A 15597-nucleotide genomic window follows, 5' to 3' on the forward strand; every position below is an offset into this window, starting at 1 on the left:
TAGCTGCATTAAATTTTTCCAAACAGAGCAGGAGTACTCCCAAGACATCATAATGCCCTCACTTGTATTAATGGGGAGAGCTGGAGCCAAAACTCTGATGGTCCCACAGGAGATCATCAAAGAGATGATGCTTTTAAGAGAAAGGGAGGGTATTTTTATAGACTTGAATGAACATTGAAGATGTGTTAAAGGAAAAGCAACTATGATGTTTTGGTTTTAGTTAAGGAATACTGTCTGTGTTTTTAATACCAAAAAAACAAAAAACGAAACCCGTTGCCATTGAGTTGATTCTAACTCATAGCAACCCTATAGGACAGAGTAGAACTGCCCCATAGGGTTTCCAAGGAGCAGCTGGTGGATTCAAACTGCAGACCTTTTGGTTAGCAGCTGAGCTCTTAACCACTGCACCAGGGCTCTGTGTTTTTTTTAAAAAAAAAAAAAATAGTGTGTTATTTGCAGAGGGGAGGATAGAAGAGACAGGAGTACCCTAGAGCTAGACATCCAGCTCTTATTTTGAAACTGTGAAACTCAGAGAGCTGAAACACTCTGCTCTTCTTCGAAGCCCGATTTGGCACTCAGACTGTTCTAACTGAATGTATGTATGAGAATAAAAATTAAACTTCCCAGTTCTGGGGCACATTAACAAAGGAGAGGGCAGGCTTTTTCCCTGTAAGATTAAACAATCATCAGGATTTAAAGGATTTAATCTGCTTGTGTTCAGTCCAGTGTGGGGTTCAGAGCTCTAGAGTAATTGGAAGCAGCATCAGGCTTTGAACATGAGAGGTCGTGCGTGCGCGTTTGTGGGTGTGTGTGTGTGTCCAAGGAATAAGGCTGCCTGCTCTGCCTCCTGCAATCCACGGGCACTGACTGGATGCAGCTTCTGGGGGCTGCCGTGCGCATGAATGTGTGCTATTGTTCCAGGCACATGTCAACCCAAGAAATAGCACAAAACAGGCCCGTCCTTATTCAGATGCAGAGCCCTTCCATCACTCACCCCAGCCCTTCCAGGTCACATGCCGGAGGCCTTCGCAGACAGGGCACAGCTGCCTCAAATCTGCTGCCTAACATTAGCCGCAGTTCAAAAAACCTGACAGCACCAAGCTTCCTGGGCTCCACAGGGGGAGATCAGAAGGCCCTGGGATCCAGGCAGGATGTTCTCCCAGGAACTGTGGCTGGAAAATGAGAAAAAGTGTGCTGTGGTTCGGAAATCTAAACCAGGAAGGAAACGCCAGGAGCTGCTGGCTGTGGCGCTGGGGGTGAAGGTAGGAGTCAAAGGCAGCTTTCTTTGGCCCCCTCTCAAACTCTTTGCCTGTCCACAGATCTCCTCCCTGGTTCGAAGAGCCGCCCTCACGCACAACGACAACCACTTCAACTATGAAAAGACACACAACTTCAAGGTAAGCACACCTCTGCCTTCTTTCTTCGATTGTAAAAGGACGGGTGGACCGGTACCGTACATGGTTTCCATCTGGTCTTTCTGCGAGGATGCGATAGTAAAATAACAGACTGCACGTTTCTCTGCTTTCCGTTTTTAGCAACATGATTCACACCATTGAATCACATCAGACTGGAGACCTCAGAAAGCAGTTTGCTTGATGCTGATGCTTAGAAATACCTGTGTGTATGTTGGCTGACTTCTGGAGAATTGGGCCCCTTCCCTCTTCCTATTACCATGTCCAGTGGAAGGAAAACAGAGCCTGCTCCGTCTGTTTGCCTTTAGAGATCTTCTGGTGAATGTCGGTCGGGCAGTATTTTTCCACTTCAAGAAGCAGTAAAGAGAATTGCTATCTCCGAGGAGGCGAAAACAGTTGCCCGTGAACATGCTGTGTTTTGTCTTTTGTTTTCAGTGATGCTAACTAGTTTCATTTCTGTGTGGACAGCTGTGAAAGCAAATGATGACAGGAGATACCAGCCAGTAGCTTTTGTTTGCACTCTGGGTGCAGGGGGCACCCTGCAGCCTGGCCAAGCTCAGCCCAGTCGCAGCCTTGATCCTGCTTAGCAGACCAAACAAAAAGATATGAAGAGCTGGTGGGAGGTTCAATGGATTTTCCCTGTGTGTACTCATAAACTGGAAGGCTGTTATCTCCATTTCAGACTTGCACTTGTATAAACGGTCTGCTGGCAGAAAATTGTGTCCTGATTCCATTGTCCTGAAGTATTTCCCAGGAGTTCTGGGTGAAACAAATGGATAAATGCTTGACTACTAACCAAAAGGTTGGCCGTTCAAACCCAGCGAGAGGCACCTCAGAAGAAAGCCCTGGCAATATACTTCTGAAAGATCACAGTCTTGAAAACCTTAGGGAGCACAGTTCTACTCTGCACACATGAGGTGGCCATGAGTCGGAATTGACTCAGAGCAACCGGTTTGGTTTAGTAAAGTGTTTTCCAAGAAGGGCTGGGAGGGAATTCTGATGCCAAATTGCCTTGCTTGAGATGCTCTTGAGGAAAGAGAGAGCAGAGTTAGAGGTTTTCCTCCAGCGAATAGGCTGGCATTTACAAGTTGGAGAAATTGGAGATGAAGGATCCAGGAAGGAAAGAATGGGCAGGGAAGCAAAGTATGTATTGCCTTCTTGTGTTAACTCTTGTTTCCTTGAGGGCCAGTAGCCTAAGTGACTGTTAGAACTAGACAACCCTTTGTCAAATGTGACGAGGGAAATGCATTTTAATCTGTTGCTCTCTGATCTCTCATAAGAACACATGTATGTCTATTAAATGCATATTCATGTTAGTTTGATCTCTTTGCCCTGCTTCTGTTTTTGGAAAGCAAAGGGCCCTGGCATTTGCATCCTGTAATTGAACTGAGCAATGGAATTACTCAGCCCTACCTATTTTTTACCTATTTAGCGTTAGAGTGAAGAACTGCATTACATAGGGTCTCACCTATGCCAGGGCTCTTGGTTTTTCTCCCACCATTGAATTGTGATAGGTCTAATTCGGAGCATTAAAAAACTTTTTTTTTTTTTCCTTTTCCCTGTTTTCTATTTTTATCCTCATTAATTTTTTGCCCTAAGGAAGTATTTTCATGACTTTTGGCAGAAATCCCTGATTTGTTGCATCCTGTGGATGTACTCCCGTGGATGGGTCTTCTTGGACTTGCAAATTCTTTTGCTTCCTCTTGAAAAGTCCAATTCTTTGGCTTTAAGATACAGTTGAAATTGTGCCCTGTGATATCTGTTTGCATGGAAAAGCTCTTCTGTGTACTTTACTGGGTTTGAGCTTCACACACACACATATTTAGTTCATCCATACTTTCAAAACTAATTTCAAGCCTTTCTAATTTTAAATCTCTGAATGGAAAATTCTTCTTAAGACATTTTAAAACAAAAAGAGGTAGTTGAATCTTGTTTTTTAAGTAGTACTGCTGCTAAGGCAATATATTAAAAATTTATTACTAAAAAAACACAAACGGCTTTTGAAATGCTTGCTTAAAAACTCACTATTTAGGGTGATGGCTTATATTTTCCTTGGAAAATATAACTTACAGCTATTGAGAAAAGAAAGGGCAGAGAAAAGTCCAAGTTGCCAGAGAGGAATACAGAAGCCAGACAGGAGCGTTTCTCTTCTGCATTTAAATAGAGGTCTTTGACACAGCGCAGACCCTTGAGTAGTTGTGGCAGTTGATTGTGGATGTCAGTGGTACTGCTGGTGCCACTGTCCTTCAGAATGAATGGTGGAAGGAGGGGGCACTGCCTGTCATCCACTGTCGTTCCACTAGCAGTCAGTCCTCTCCTCACACCCAACTATCTTTAACTGGGGACTTAGCATAGTCTTAGAAAAACATACTAAAAGCCCACCACTCCATTTATAGCAGGTCTCTGCTATAAATGGAGTGGTGGGCTTTTAGTTACAAGCCACTGAACTAACTGAAGAAACAAAACTCTTATCAAAGGCCTCTGTCATCTGCTTGGGATTTGTGTTTTAGGTTTTAAATTTGCCTTCACTTTTTATTTGTTTTAACCTCTACTGGGCTTTATCCTGAAACTTTGTTTGTAATTTAGATTCTCTTTTGGTGGTGGTGTGTGCATAGCATAGAGTTAGTGTTGAATAAAAAGAAGGAATAATCACGTTCATGCTTATCAGCAAATAGGCCTTGCTAGACCCTCTCTGCACTCTAGCGTAGAGGCTTCCAAGCAGACACTGAATCTGCCAGGAGATGGTGATAACTCTCCCCTGAACAAGATTTTTGCCCCAGTCAGGAGTATTCCTCCAGGTAAAAAGCCCAACCCTTGCTCTTCCCAGGAACTTCATGGAGAGCATCCCAACTTACACCCAGCCCTCCGCCCAGAGGAATGAACAGGAACTCCCAACGCAACAGAACCAAACCAAACCAGTTGCTCCACAGGGTTTCAGTGACTGATTTTCTGGAAGTACATCACCAGACCTTTATTCCGAGGTACCTCTGGGTGGACTCAAATTGCCAGTCTTGGCGTTAGGAGCTGAGTGCTTACTCGTTTGTGCTGCCCAAGGATTGGGAACTCCTGCTCCTTCCTAAATAGCTCCCAGTCACTCCTTGTAAGTACCTATTTACTGCCCTTGCTTTTCAAGCAAAGCATGCTTTTAAAAAAAAAAAAAAAAACACTGCTGTTGAGCCTATTCCGACTGATAGCAACCCTACAGGACAGAGTAGAACTGCCCCCTAGAGTTTCCAAGAGCGCCTGGTGGATTCAAACTGCTGACCTTCGGTTAGTAGCCATAGTTCTTAACCACTACGCCACCAGGGTTTCCAAGCATGCTTAAGAAATGCCAAAATTCAGCTCTGGGAACAAACACTTCTGGAACCAAGTTACAGTTGGGATTTATTTCATGTAACAATTATGTACTTTTCAATATATTTTCCACAAATGCAATTTTGGCTCATTTAAATCCTAAATTCACTTAAGGTTACTTGTACATGTTGTTGTTGTTGTTAGGTGCCGTCAAGTCGGTTCTGACTCATAGTGACCCTATGCACAACAGAATGAAAAGCTGCCTGGTCCTGCACCATCCTTACAATCATTGTTACACTTGAGCTCATTGTTGTAGCTACTGTGTCAATCCACATCATTGAGGGTCTTCCTCTTTTCCGCTGACCCTGTCCTCTGCCGAGCATGATATCCTTCTCCCGGGACTGATCCTTCCTGACAACATGTCCAAAGTATGTAAGATGAAGTCTCGCCATCCTTGCCTCTAAGGAGCATTCTGGCTGTACTTCTCCTAAGACAGATTTGTTCGGTCTTTTGGCAGTCCATGGTATAGTCCATGGTATAGTCAATATTCTTCGCCAGCACCACAATTCAAAGACATCAATTCAGTCTTCCTTATTCATTGTCCAGCTTTCACATGCATATGATGCAATTGAAAATACCATGGCTTGGGTCAGGCGCACCTTAGTCTTCAAGGTGACATCCTTGCCCTTCAACACTTTGAAGAGGTCTTTTACAGCAGATTTACCCAAAGCAATGTGTCTTTTGATTTCTTGACTGCTGCTTCCATGGCTATTGATTGTGGATCCAAGTAAAATGAAATCCTTGACAACTTCAATCTTTCCTCCGTTTATCATGATGTTGCTCATTGGTCCAGTTGTGAGGATTTTTGTTTTCTTTATGTTGAGCTGCAATCCATGCTGAAGGCTGTGGTCTTTGATCTTCATTAGTAAGTGCTTCAGGTCCTCTTCACCTTCAGCAAGCAAGGCTGTGTCATCTGCATAACCCAGGTTGTTAATAAGTCTTCCTCCAATCCAGATGGCCCATTCTTCTTCACATAGTCCAGCTTCTCATATTATTTTGTCAGCATACAGATTGAATAGGTATGGTGCAAGAATACAACCTTGACCCACACCTTTCCTGACTTTAAACCAATCAGTATCCCCTTGTTCTGTCCGAACAACTGCCTCTTGATCTATGTAAAGGTTCCTCATGAGCACAATTAAGTGTTCTGGGAATTCCAGAACACTTACTTGCACATACTAGGCACTAAAAGGTATTTGTTAAATGATGAAATTAACAGACTCCTCTCCAAAATGAAAACTGTTTGCCAAGAGGAAAAACCACACCATTATTTATTTCATTTTACATTTGCATCTCTGTTTATCTAATTAACTTAAAGAGGGACTCTCTGTGAATAGAATTAAAAAAAAAAAAAAAAAAACCCATTGCCATTGAGTTGATTCCGACTCATAGTGACCCTATGGGACAGAGTAGAACTGCCCCATAGAGTTTCCAAAGAGCACCCGGTGGATTCAAACTGCTGACCTTTTGGCACCAGGATAGAATAGCTCTCTTTTAAATGATATGACCTCAAAACACTAAGGCTGAGCCCTAAAAATCTTCAGGCCAGCGATCCCCACCAATCTGGATAACTTTCAGTCCTTCCCTGTACTGTTTAACACAGTGATGAGGCAGCAATAAGCCAGCCTGACACTCCTGGCCATGATGTGATTTTTGGCAAAGGGCTTGGCTCTCTCAGCCTCAATTTCCTCATCTGTAAAATGGGAGTGTTGTGACATTTAAGTAATACATGTATTAAGTGGTACGTGTAAATGCCACTTACCGTAGTCTCTGGCACCCTAGTAACTCTTCAATATTAGCTTCTATCATTATGTTGTTAATCTTCTTATGTCTCTCATTTCTCGTCTTTGTGTTTAGCTTTCTCTGTCTGTATTTATTTTCTACTCTCATTTCGTCCTGTCCTTCTTTCCTTTTTCTATTATCTCTTTCTCCCTCTCTCATTACCTAGATATAACAGAGAAATGAAGAAAAATCTCCTGATTAATACTATTTTATTGACTTTATTTTATCCAATAGTGGATACTGGTTCATGTTCCTTGGTTGTTTAAAAAGTAGATGAGTGGGGGCACTTAAGAGTTCATATACTGTTTTTCAATTCTTAAAAAGTTACTTGATATCCATGAGGCCCTTAATTGACACTATTCAGGAGCCTCAATAGGAAGGACCTCTGGCTTTACCCTAAATGATGCATCACAGTGATGTGGGTTAATGCTTTCGGTTTTACTAAAAGGTTTCATGTCCACACAAGAGCAACCTTTATATCTAATTAACCAAATAATTAGTCTAATTAATTAATCTAATTAATAATAAACATCAGTCCCAGGGTCCAGGCACCACTGCTAATTTTCATGGCTACTGGATTAACCTGTTTAAATAAGTCTGCATTGATAGAAAATAACTTCATTGCTCTGACAGAAGAGATGAAATTTAGTCTGGCCTCTTATTTTTACCAAGCATTTCTTCATGAAAAGAGGTGTGCCAAGGGCACTGGAGGAAACCCTGGTGGCGGAGTGGTTAATGCTATAGCTGCTAACCAAAAGGTCAGCAGTTCGAATCCACCAGGCGCTCCTTGGATACTCTATGGGGCAGTTCTACTCTGTCCTGTAGGGTCCCTATGAGTCAGAATTGACTCAATGGCGATGGGTTCGGATTGGTTTTTTTTAACGGGCACTGGAAGCCCCTTCCTCTGCTCAGCCTGCTCCTGCTCTCAGCCTCTGTCCTCTCCCCTTCTGCCTAGTTATCACCCTCCACCCCAACATTTCCAGGACGCCATTCCCTCACTATCTGGAGTACAGATCGAGAGCGGAGGCATATAAAGCTCTAAAGATGGAGGGACAGACCCCCACTTCACCCCGCCCTCCCATCCCCCTCCCACTCCTTCTATTCCCCCTCCCCAGACCCTTTTCCCAGGTTTTTGTTGTTGTTGGGTGCTTATGGTCACTATGATTTTCAACTCATAGTGACCCCACGTGAAAGAGTAGAACTGACCATAGGGTTTTCTAGGCTGTAATCTTCACAGGAGCAGATCGCCAGGTCTTTCTCCCATGGAGCTGCTGGGTGGGTTCAAACCACCAACCATCTGATTGGCAGCCGAGCACTTAACCATTGTACCATTTGGGCTCCTTCCCTTTCCCATACCCCTCCCCATACCCCTTCCAGCTTCAATTTTCTCAGTGGCACTGATCACCAGCTGACATTTTACAAATTTGCTTGTTTGTTTGCCTTCCCCTCACTAGATGGAAACTGTCTGGGAGACAGGAATTTTTGTCTGTTTTACTTACTGCACAAACCCCAATGCTTAGAACAGTGCCTGGCCCATAGCTGGCCATCAGGAAACATTAACTGAAAGAATGTGTAGCTGGTCTCCCACCACCCCATCCACCTAACTCTGCAGTCTCAGAGCCTCTCCTCACTGCCCACCCTGTGGGTTGCCCTCATCCGTGGCTTGTGTGCAGTAGGCACTGTGTTAGTTGTGCTGGAGCCCTGCCAGACAGCAGGCCTTGCCAGGGTCACAGACTATGCCCGAGAGACAGAGACCCTCTCAAGGTCTCTGTTCACCTACTCCATTCCCCATGTGTCCAGGGATGCTACCAGGTTCTTCATACATGGGGTACCTTATGCCCCAGTTGACTTCTGTCCCTGCATCCCGTGTGGTCACTCTCAAAAGTGTCTTGCTCTGGACATAAGTTAAATAGTTCCCCTGTATCTTAATTACCTAGTGCCACTTTAACAGAAACACTGCATGTGGGTGGCTTTAACAAATTTATTTTCTCACAATTAGAAGGCTAGAAGTCCAAATTCAGGGTGCTGGCTCTAGGGAACATTCTCTCTCTGTGGGCTCTGGAGGAAGGCCCTTGTCTCTTTTGAGCTTCTGTTTCTCGCTGATCATTTTATGGCTTGGTATCTATCTTGCCCCATTTCTGTTTGCTTTGTAGCTTGCTCATTCTACTCTTTTTCTATCTCAAAAGAGATTGACTTAAGACACACCCTACACTAATAAAAGAATATTGCCTCATTAATATAACAAAGAGAAAGAACCCATTCCCAAATGGGATTATAACCACAGGTATGTTGTTTTCCTTGATGTTAGGTAGGGTGGAGTTGGTTCTGACTCATAGTGACCCTATGTACAACAGAACAAAACACTGTCCAGTCTGGCACCATCCTATACCACAGGTATGGGGGTTAACCAAACCAAACCCACTGCCGTTGAGTGGATTCTGACTCATAGTGACCCTATAGAACAGAGTAGAACTGCCCCATAGAGTTTCCAAGGAGTGCCTGGTGGATTTGAACTGGTGACCTTTTGGTTAGCAGCCATAGCACTTAACCACTACGCCACCGGGGTTTCCGGTATAGGGGTTAGGATTTAGAATACATATTTTGGGGACACAATTCAATCTATAACACCCTGCTTTACCCTTTTATGGCCCCCAATCTCGCTGATAGCAGAGGCTGCACCAGTAGCATCCTGGATACCATGGTACATCCATCCTGTGTGTCCGTGCAGCACACACCTGCCAGGTGTGCCCAGCCATCCCATAATAGTCCTGGGGGCCGGGACTAGAAGTTCAGGAGGCTGAAAATGTGTCATGGTGCTACTGCTAAGATACTTGACCAGGATAGGGACAGATTTGAATTTTGTGGCTCATTGACAGTTACTATGCCTGTCATTGGTTTTAGCATTCTTCCTATACTGCAAACAGTTAATGTGCTCGGCTGCTAACTGAAAGATTGGAGGTTGAGTCCACTCAGAGGTGCCTTGGAAAAAAGGCCTGGCAAACTGCTTCTGAAAAACCCGTCACTGAAAATCCTATGGAGCACAGTTCTACTCTGACACACATGGGGTTGCCAGGAGTCGAGGGCACCTCAGCTCAGTAGCAGCTGGCTACTGGTTCTCAGTCCAGTGGTTTTTGCTTTGGAACTAGCCTTGTTGCTTCCCACATGCAAGCTCCTCTCTTTTCCTCCTCCTCCTCTACCTCATAAGAATGTGTTAACCTACAATTCCCCAGTATCTTGTCTGACTTGCCTTCTTGTTGGGCTTCAGTTGCCCAGGCCCCTTTCCAGTCATCCCAATCCCCTTGTTTACCCCCGGGAGCAGGGACTGTGTGGTTATTCGCTGAACTTTGGCAAAGGCAGAAATCAACTCTAGAAATGATCGTAGGCTTTATTTTGTTTGTTTTGTTTAATAATCAGAAAAGATAGTTTCGGCAGAAACAAGTCTGGAGGGAATAACTCAGAGGAAAGGGAAAAATCATCCCCTTGAATATAAAACAGAGAACTGGAAGCAAGACTGGAATAAAGACACTGTGAAATAACAGGCTTTTTGAAGAAAAGATGGTTTCTGCTCCCCGAGTGCTATGAAGGAGAGTTATTTTTATCTACCTCCTACGCCAGCCTGGGTCCAAGAGCATAATTATTAGCGATTAGAAACTCCTTATTTGCAAGTAATAGAATCCCCAGAAGCTGTCTTAGCCTAAATAGGAGACTACACAGGAGGGTCTCACAGAGCCCCAGGGGCTGCGCAGAACTCAGGCAGGGTAGGAAAGAGAAGCTGGAGTATACTTGGAGCCACTTTCCTCCTCCCTCTGTCCCCCCGCCCCCGCTTTCTTCCCTCACCTTCCTTCCTGCTCTTTTCTTCTTTCCCTTTCTGCATCCATTTCTCTCCCTCTCTCTCCTTTTATCTCTCTCTCTGTTTTATCTCTCCCTCCCTCCTTCTCTCCCATTTTCTCTCTCCCTCCCTTCCTGCTTCTCTTCTCTGTCTGTTCCTCTCTCTCTCCTTCCCTCTCACCTCTCTCTCTCCCTCTCTCCTTCTCTCCCTCTATTTCTCTTTCTCTCCCTCCTTCCTCCTCTCTCCATCCTTCTCACCATTTCTCTCTCCTTCCCTCCATCCTTCTCTCCCTTTCTGTCTTCCTCCTTCTCACTCTACCTTTCCCTTTCTCACTTTCCTAATGCTGCTTCAGCAGCCACTGTCACCAGGCTCTGCCCTCTGGGCATTGGCCTTATTCTCTCCCTGAACAACAGCATCTTAGTCCATGTAATGGGCAGAATATGGCAGTGAAAGCCCCCTGGTTTGTATGTGATAAGACCAGCCACAAAATCCCACTTCCACATTGCCTAGAGAATCAGAATGGCCTGACTTGGGCCAGGGATCTGCGCTGCTTCAGTTAACTGGCATGGAGTTCCCCTTGTAAGCCTCTGGGTGGGGCTGCAGGGGTACATGGGGACGTGCCCAGGTTCTGTGGGAACAAAAGGAACCAGAATGGACAGTACCCTGAAGACACCAGCCATCATCCCGTCCTCTGTGTATTAAAGGATTCCCCTCAAGCTTTCACATCAAAGTCCATTCTCTTTCCACTGGCTTCTGCTTGAAGTAAATCACGTAGCTACTCTGAGCCTGAAAGTTATCAGTGATATCAAAACTGCAGGCCTGGGTGCCACACTGCAGGTTGTTTTGTCATCTGCCTGGGTATAACAATGTGTCTCTGCTCTTCAGTTCCATCTTTTATAAATTGTATCCATTACTGTTATGCCGTTCCTGACCCAGGACTAGCCCTCAGCAAAACTGAGCTCTGAATGATGTTTGTCTCCCACAAACCCTCCACTCTCTACCCTAGAGTATTCCTTTTAACACCCCTGCTCCCCATTGCTCCTGTCTGCCAAGTTACCCCACCGAGCCATCCTGTCAGCCCTAATTCTAGCTCTTACCTTCTTCTTCTCTACTTGATTCCTCAATGCTTCACCTTCTGCCACTGTGCTGCCCACTATGATCAATTTGAAGTATCACCTTTCTTAGATCTCTGTGAGTTGTCAGGAGTTAGTATCACCCCAGGTATGGTACGTGCTCAACTCAGAGCACACTTGTTCATGACCACAACAGCTACATTCATCCAGTAGTCGTGTTTTAAGTGGGTCCTCTTGAGACCTCGCAGTGTGATGCCTTTATCCAAAGGAACTGCATCTATGGCAGGAGTTTCCGGCCAGGGAGGAACTAGTTTTGGGACAAGGAGCCTCACGCAGCTAGGTGCCTTCTCTGCCTGCTGGTGTCTGATGTAAAGCAAAATTGTGAAGGAGGAGAAATTTATTCTTTACCTCCTTGGCATATTTTTATGTAAATATTGGCATACCATCCTTGTAAATCCTTCACAAACCAGCAGAAAGAACTCAGTGCAAAAGGAATGGATTTGGACGGCAAACTTCGCCACAGTGACTCCTCGCTTAGGACACACCCCCGGGAGGTGGCTTGGCTGAGTTATTTCATAAATGTAAATTATCTGCTAACAAGTCTGACCCATATCAAGTACTCAGCTGTTAATAATGTTATACTGAGTTTGTTTTATTCCAAAGAACACATAATTCAAAGGGACTATTCTAAATGACTAAATGCCTGATTCTGACATTTTAAGTCCAGAGAATCATGCCTTTTGTGTTTTGTTGGGTGGTGGGGGAGGCACACGTTTTTGCTGTACATATTAGTTAGGTTATTTTAGAAAGTTCTAAGAGAGAGAAAATATTTAGACATCGATTCCTTTACTCAGTAAATATGCAGTGAGGGCCTATTATGTGCCAGGCACTGCTGGGTACAAGAAAGACAGTGGTGATGTAAGAATGCAAATTTCTTTCTCTACTGACTGGTTCTCATCCTGGACAGTTTTGCCCCCAGGGGACATTTGACAATGTCTGAAGACATATTTGGTTGTCACAGTTGGGGTGGTGGTGCTACTTGCACCTAGTGGTTAGAGGCCAGAGATGTTGCTGAACATGCTACGAGCCACAGCCAGCTCCCACCACAGCCCAAAATGTCGATCACGCTGAGGTTAGGACACCCTGCTCTGCAGCTACTTCAGTTCAGCAGGGGCTTCAGAGGCAGGCGACCAAGGGAACCCAGAGTTTTCTGTCACAGATTGAGCAATGCCTCTCTGCTGTTTTTTTCTTAACGTCTGAAAAGGTTCACTTCAAGGTCAGTATTTCATCTGATCTTGCCAAAGGAAACGTCCAAAGTTTAACCTAATTTCTCACATGAATTAAATGTCACCTGATTATAGGAAATGCAGTAGACTATGGGAAAAAATCTCAGCTGAGATGGCGCAGGGGAAGGCCCTGGCTGTGCTGACCCTCTGTGTGCCTGCAGACAAACCCCCCACCCTCAAGCTCCTCAGTTAACTCTGGGCAAAAGCTAGACTAGATGACGCCCAACGCCCAGCGACTTATACCTAGAAGTGATTTTAGCTACCTCCAGCCACCTCCAGCCCCTCTTCTATGCATATAACACAGCTAAGAACTGCCTTTGACCCAAAAAGTCCTTTTAAAAGCAAATGAATAATGTTGCCATTTTTAACATGAATGATTATGATAAACTGAGACAATATAGTTTTAGTCTATACCAGTGATTCACAGTTGGGGGCTACTTTGTCACCTAGGGGATATTTGGCAACATCTGGAGACATTTTTGGTTGTCACAACTGTGGGGTGCTACTGGGATCTAGTGGGTAGAGACCAAGGATGCTGCTAAACATCCTACAATGCACAGAACAGACTCTCACAGCAAAGAATTATCCAGCCCCAAAAGTCAGTAGGACTGAAGATGAGAAACCCTGGTCTATGCTGAAAAGAAAAAGCAAAAATTCTCAACTGTAACATATCCTAAGTAGCTCTTTCTGTTTCTTAAAGTCCAGAACTGGCACTGAGCTGATCATATACTTGGGTGGTATCTACATTGACCCATCAAAGCACACCTGTTATAAAACCACTAGAGAATGCTTCTTTCCAGATTCAGCAGACATGAGATAAATAACATTCTAGAATGAGCCAAGTTGGGGGTACTTGCTAAACGCCTGGGATTTTTCTTGACAACTCTTCTTGCTCTTGTTTTTACAGAGTGGTCATTCCTAGGCTATTTGTTTAACATATCTTATCTTCCATAATATCATCTTATTCTTTTTGGTGTGGTTTTTGAGTTCCAGGCAGACCATGCCTAGTATAATAGAGTTGGACAGACATTCTTCCTGTCTGGGGTATTTTCTTCCTGTCTAGGGTATTTTAGTTACTGCTCTAAAGTTCTTTTTCTGAAAATGTTCTTTTTCTGAAAAGATATTCTTGAAAATTGGTAAACTTCAGAGAATGGAAAAAACTAACCAGTGACTTTAAAATATGAGGTATGGTTATTGAGAAAATGGACATAATAACTCAACCCCAAATAAAATAGGTACATGGAGTGCCTTTAGTACTTACATTCAGTTTACTGTCTAGAGATTTTCCTTGTGGATCCAAAAGAAAATTGAACAGTATACTGACCATGAAAATAAACAGTTGCCCATCACAAAAAGGAAATAAGGCATTAGGCCTAAAATAATGTTTAGCCAACTTTACTTTCTCCTCTGTTCCCATTTTGTTTTCTTTCTGTGGGAATGTGTTTTTGTGGGGACATTCAGCAGTGTCTGCCTACATTTGTGTGGTCAGTGAAATGAAATAGAAGGTATGGAGCTAACGAACATTAAATGTGATTTTGATATGCTTAATTATTTTTTCTTTCACTGATGTCAGATGGATCTTGGCTAAATGCAGAGAATACCAGAAAGATGTTTACCTGTGTTTTATTGACTATGCAAAGGCATTCAACTGTGTGGATCATAACAAATTATGGATAACTTTGCAAAGAATGGGAATTCCAGAACACTTAAATGTGCTCATGCAGAACCTGTACACAGACCAAGAGGCAGTCATTCGAACAGAACAAGGAGATATTGCATGGTTTAAAAGCAAGTAAGGTGTGATCAGGATTGTATCCCTTCACCATACTTATTCAATCTGTACGCTGAACAAATAATCTGAGAAGCTGAACTATGAAGAACACAGCATCAGGATTGGAGGAAGACTTATTAACAACCTATAAAATGCAGATGACACAATCTTGCTTGCTGAAAGTGAAGAGGACTTGAAGCACTTACTGATGATGATCAAAGTCTACAGCCTTCAGTATGGATTACACCTCAACATAAAACAAAAATCCTCACATCTGGACCAATAAGCAACATTATGATAAACGGAGAAAATATTGAAATTATCAAGAATTTCATTTTACTTAGATCCAAATCAATGCCCATGAAGCAGCAGTCAATAAATCAAATGATATATTGACATCGGGCAAATCTGCTGCAAAAGACCTCTTTATAGTGTTAAAAAGCAAAGATGTCACTTTGAGGACTGAGATGTGCCTGACCCAAGCCATGGTGTTGTCAGTCACCTCATATGCATGTGAGAGCTGGACAATGAACAAGGAAGACTGAAGAAGAATTGATGCCTTTGTATTATGATGCTGGTGATGAATATTGAATATATCATGGACTGAAGAATGAACAAATCTGTCTTGGAAGAAGTACAGCCAGAATGTTGCTTAGAAGTGAGGATGGCAAGACTTCATCACACATACTTTGGAAATGTTATCAGGAGGGATCAGTCTCTGGCGAAGGACATCATGCGTGGTAGATGGTTAGTGAAAAACAGAAAGACCGTCAACAAGATGGATTGACACAGTGGCTGCAACAATGGGCTCAAGCATAGCAAGGATTGTGAGGATGGCGCAAGACCAGGCAGTGTTTAGTTCTGTTGTACATAGGGTTGCTATGAGTCGGAACTGATTCAATGGCACCTAACAACAACAACAACAATTATTTCTTAAAATATTGGCAAAAGTGAAATTTTAGAATATTTGCAATTGTGTTTCTTGTATTTCCTGAAACGGTCACTACGCCAGTTTCTATTTTGTTGATCCGTATTTCATCAACGTGTAACAAATATTGGGGCAACTCTCCTAATTTCTAAGCACTGCATT

At 43.6% G+C, this 15597-nt stretch overlaps 1 protein-coding gene across 2 annotated transcripts in view; it reads left to right on the forward strand.

Annotated features, from left to right (window-relative positions):
- The window catches only part of CHN2 (chimerin 2), a 359388-nt gene that overhangs the window by 313808 nt on the left and 29983 nt on the right, over window positions 1-15597 (forward strand). Inside the window, exon 7 of one of the 2 annotated variants that reach the window (XM_049894797.1) lies at window positions 1320-1397. In XM_049894797.1, coding sequence (XP_049750754.1) covers window positions 1320-1397 — 78 coding nt within the window. Of the gene's footprint in view, window positions 1-733; window positions 1263-1319; window positions 1398-15597 lie in introns of those variants that run through there. The other variant, XM_049894798.1, reaches the window with a different exon arrangement.

Source organism: Elephas maximus, chromosome 8, assembly GCF_024166365.1.
Source record: "Elephas maximus indicus isolate mEleMax1 chromosome 8, mEleMax1 primary haplotype, whole genome shotgun sequence".
Taxonomy (NCBI): Eukaryota; Metazoa; Chordata; class Mammalia; order Proboscidea; family Elephantidae; genus Elephas; species Elephas maximus.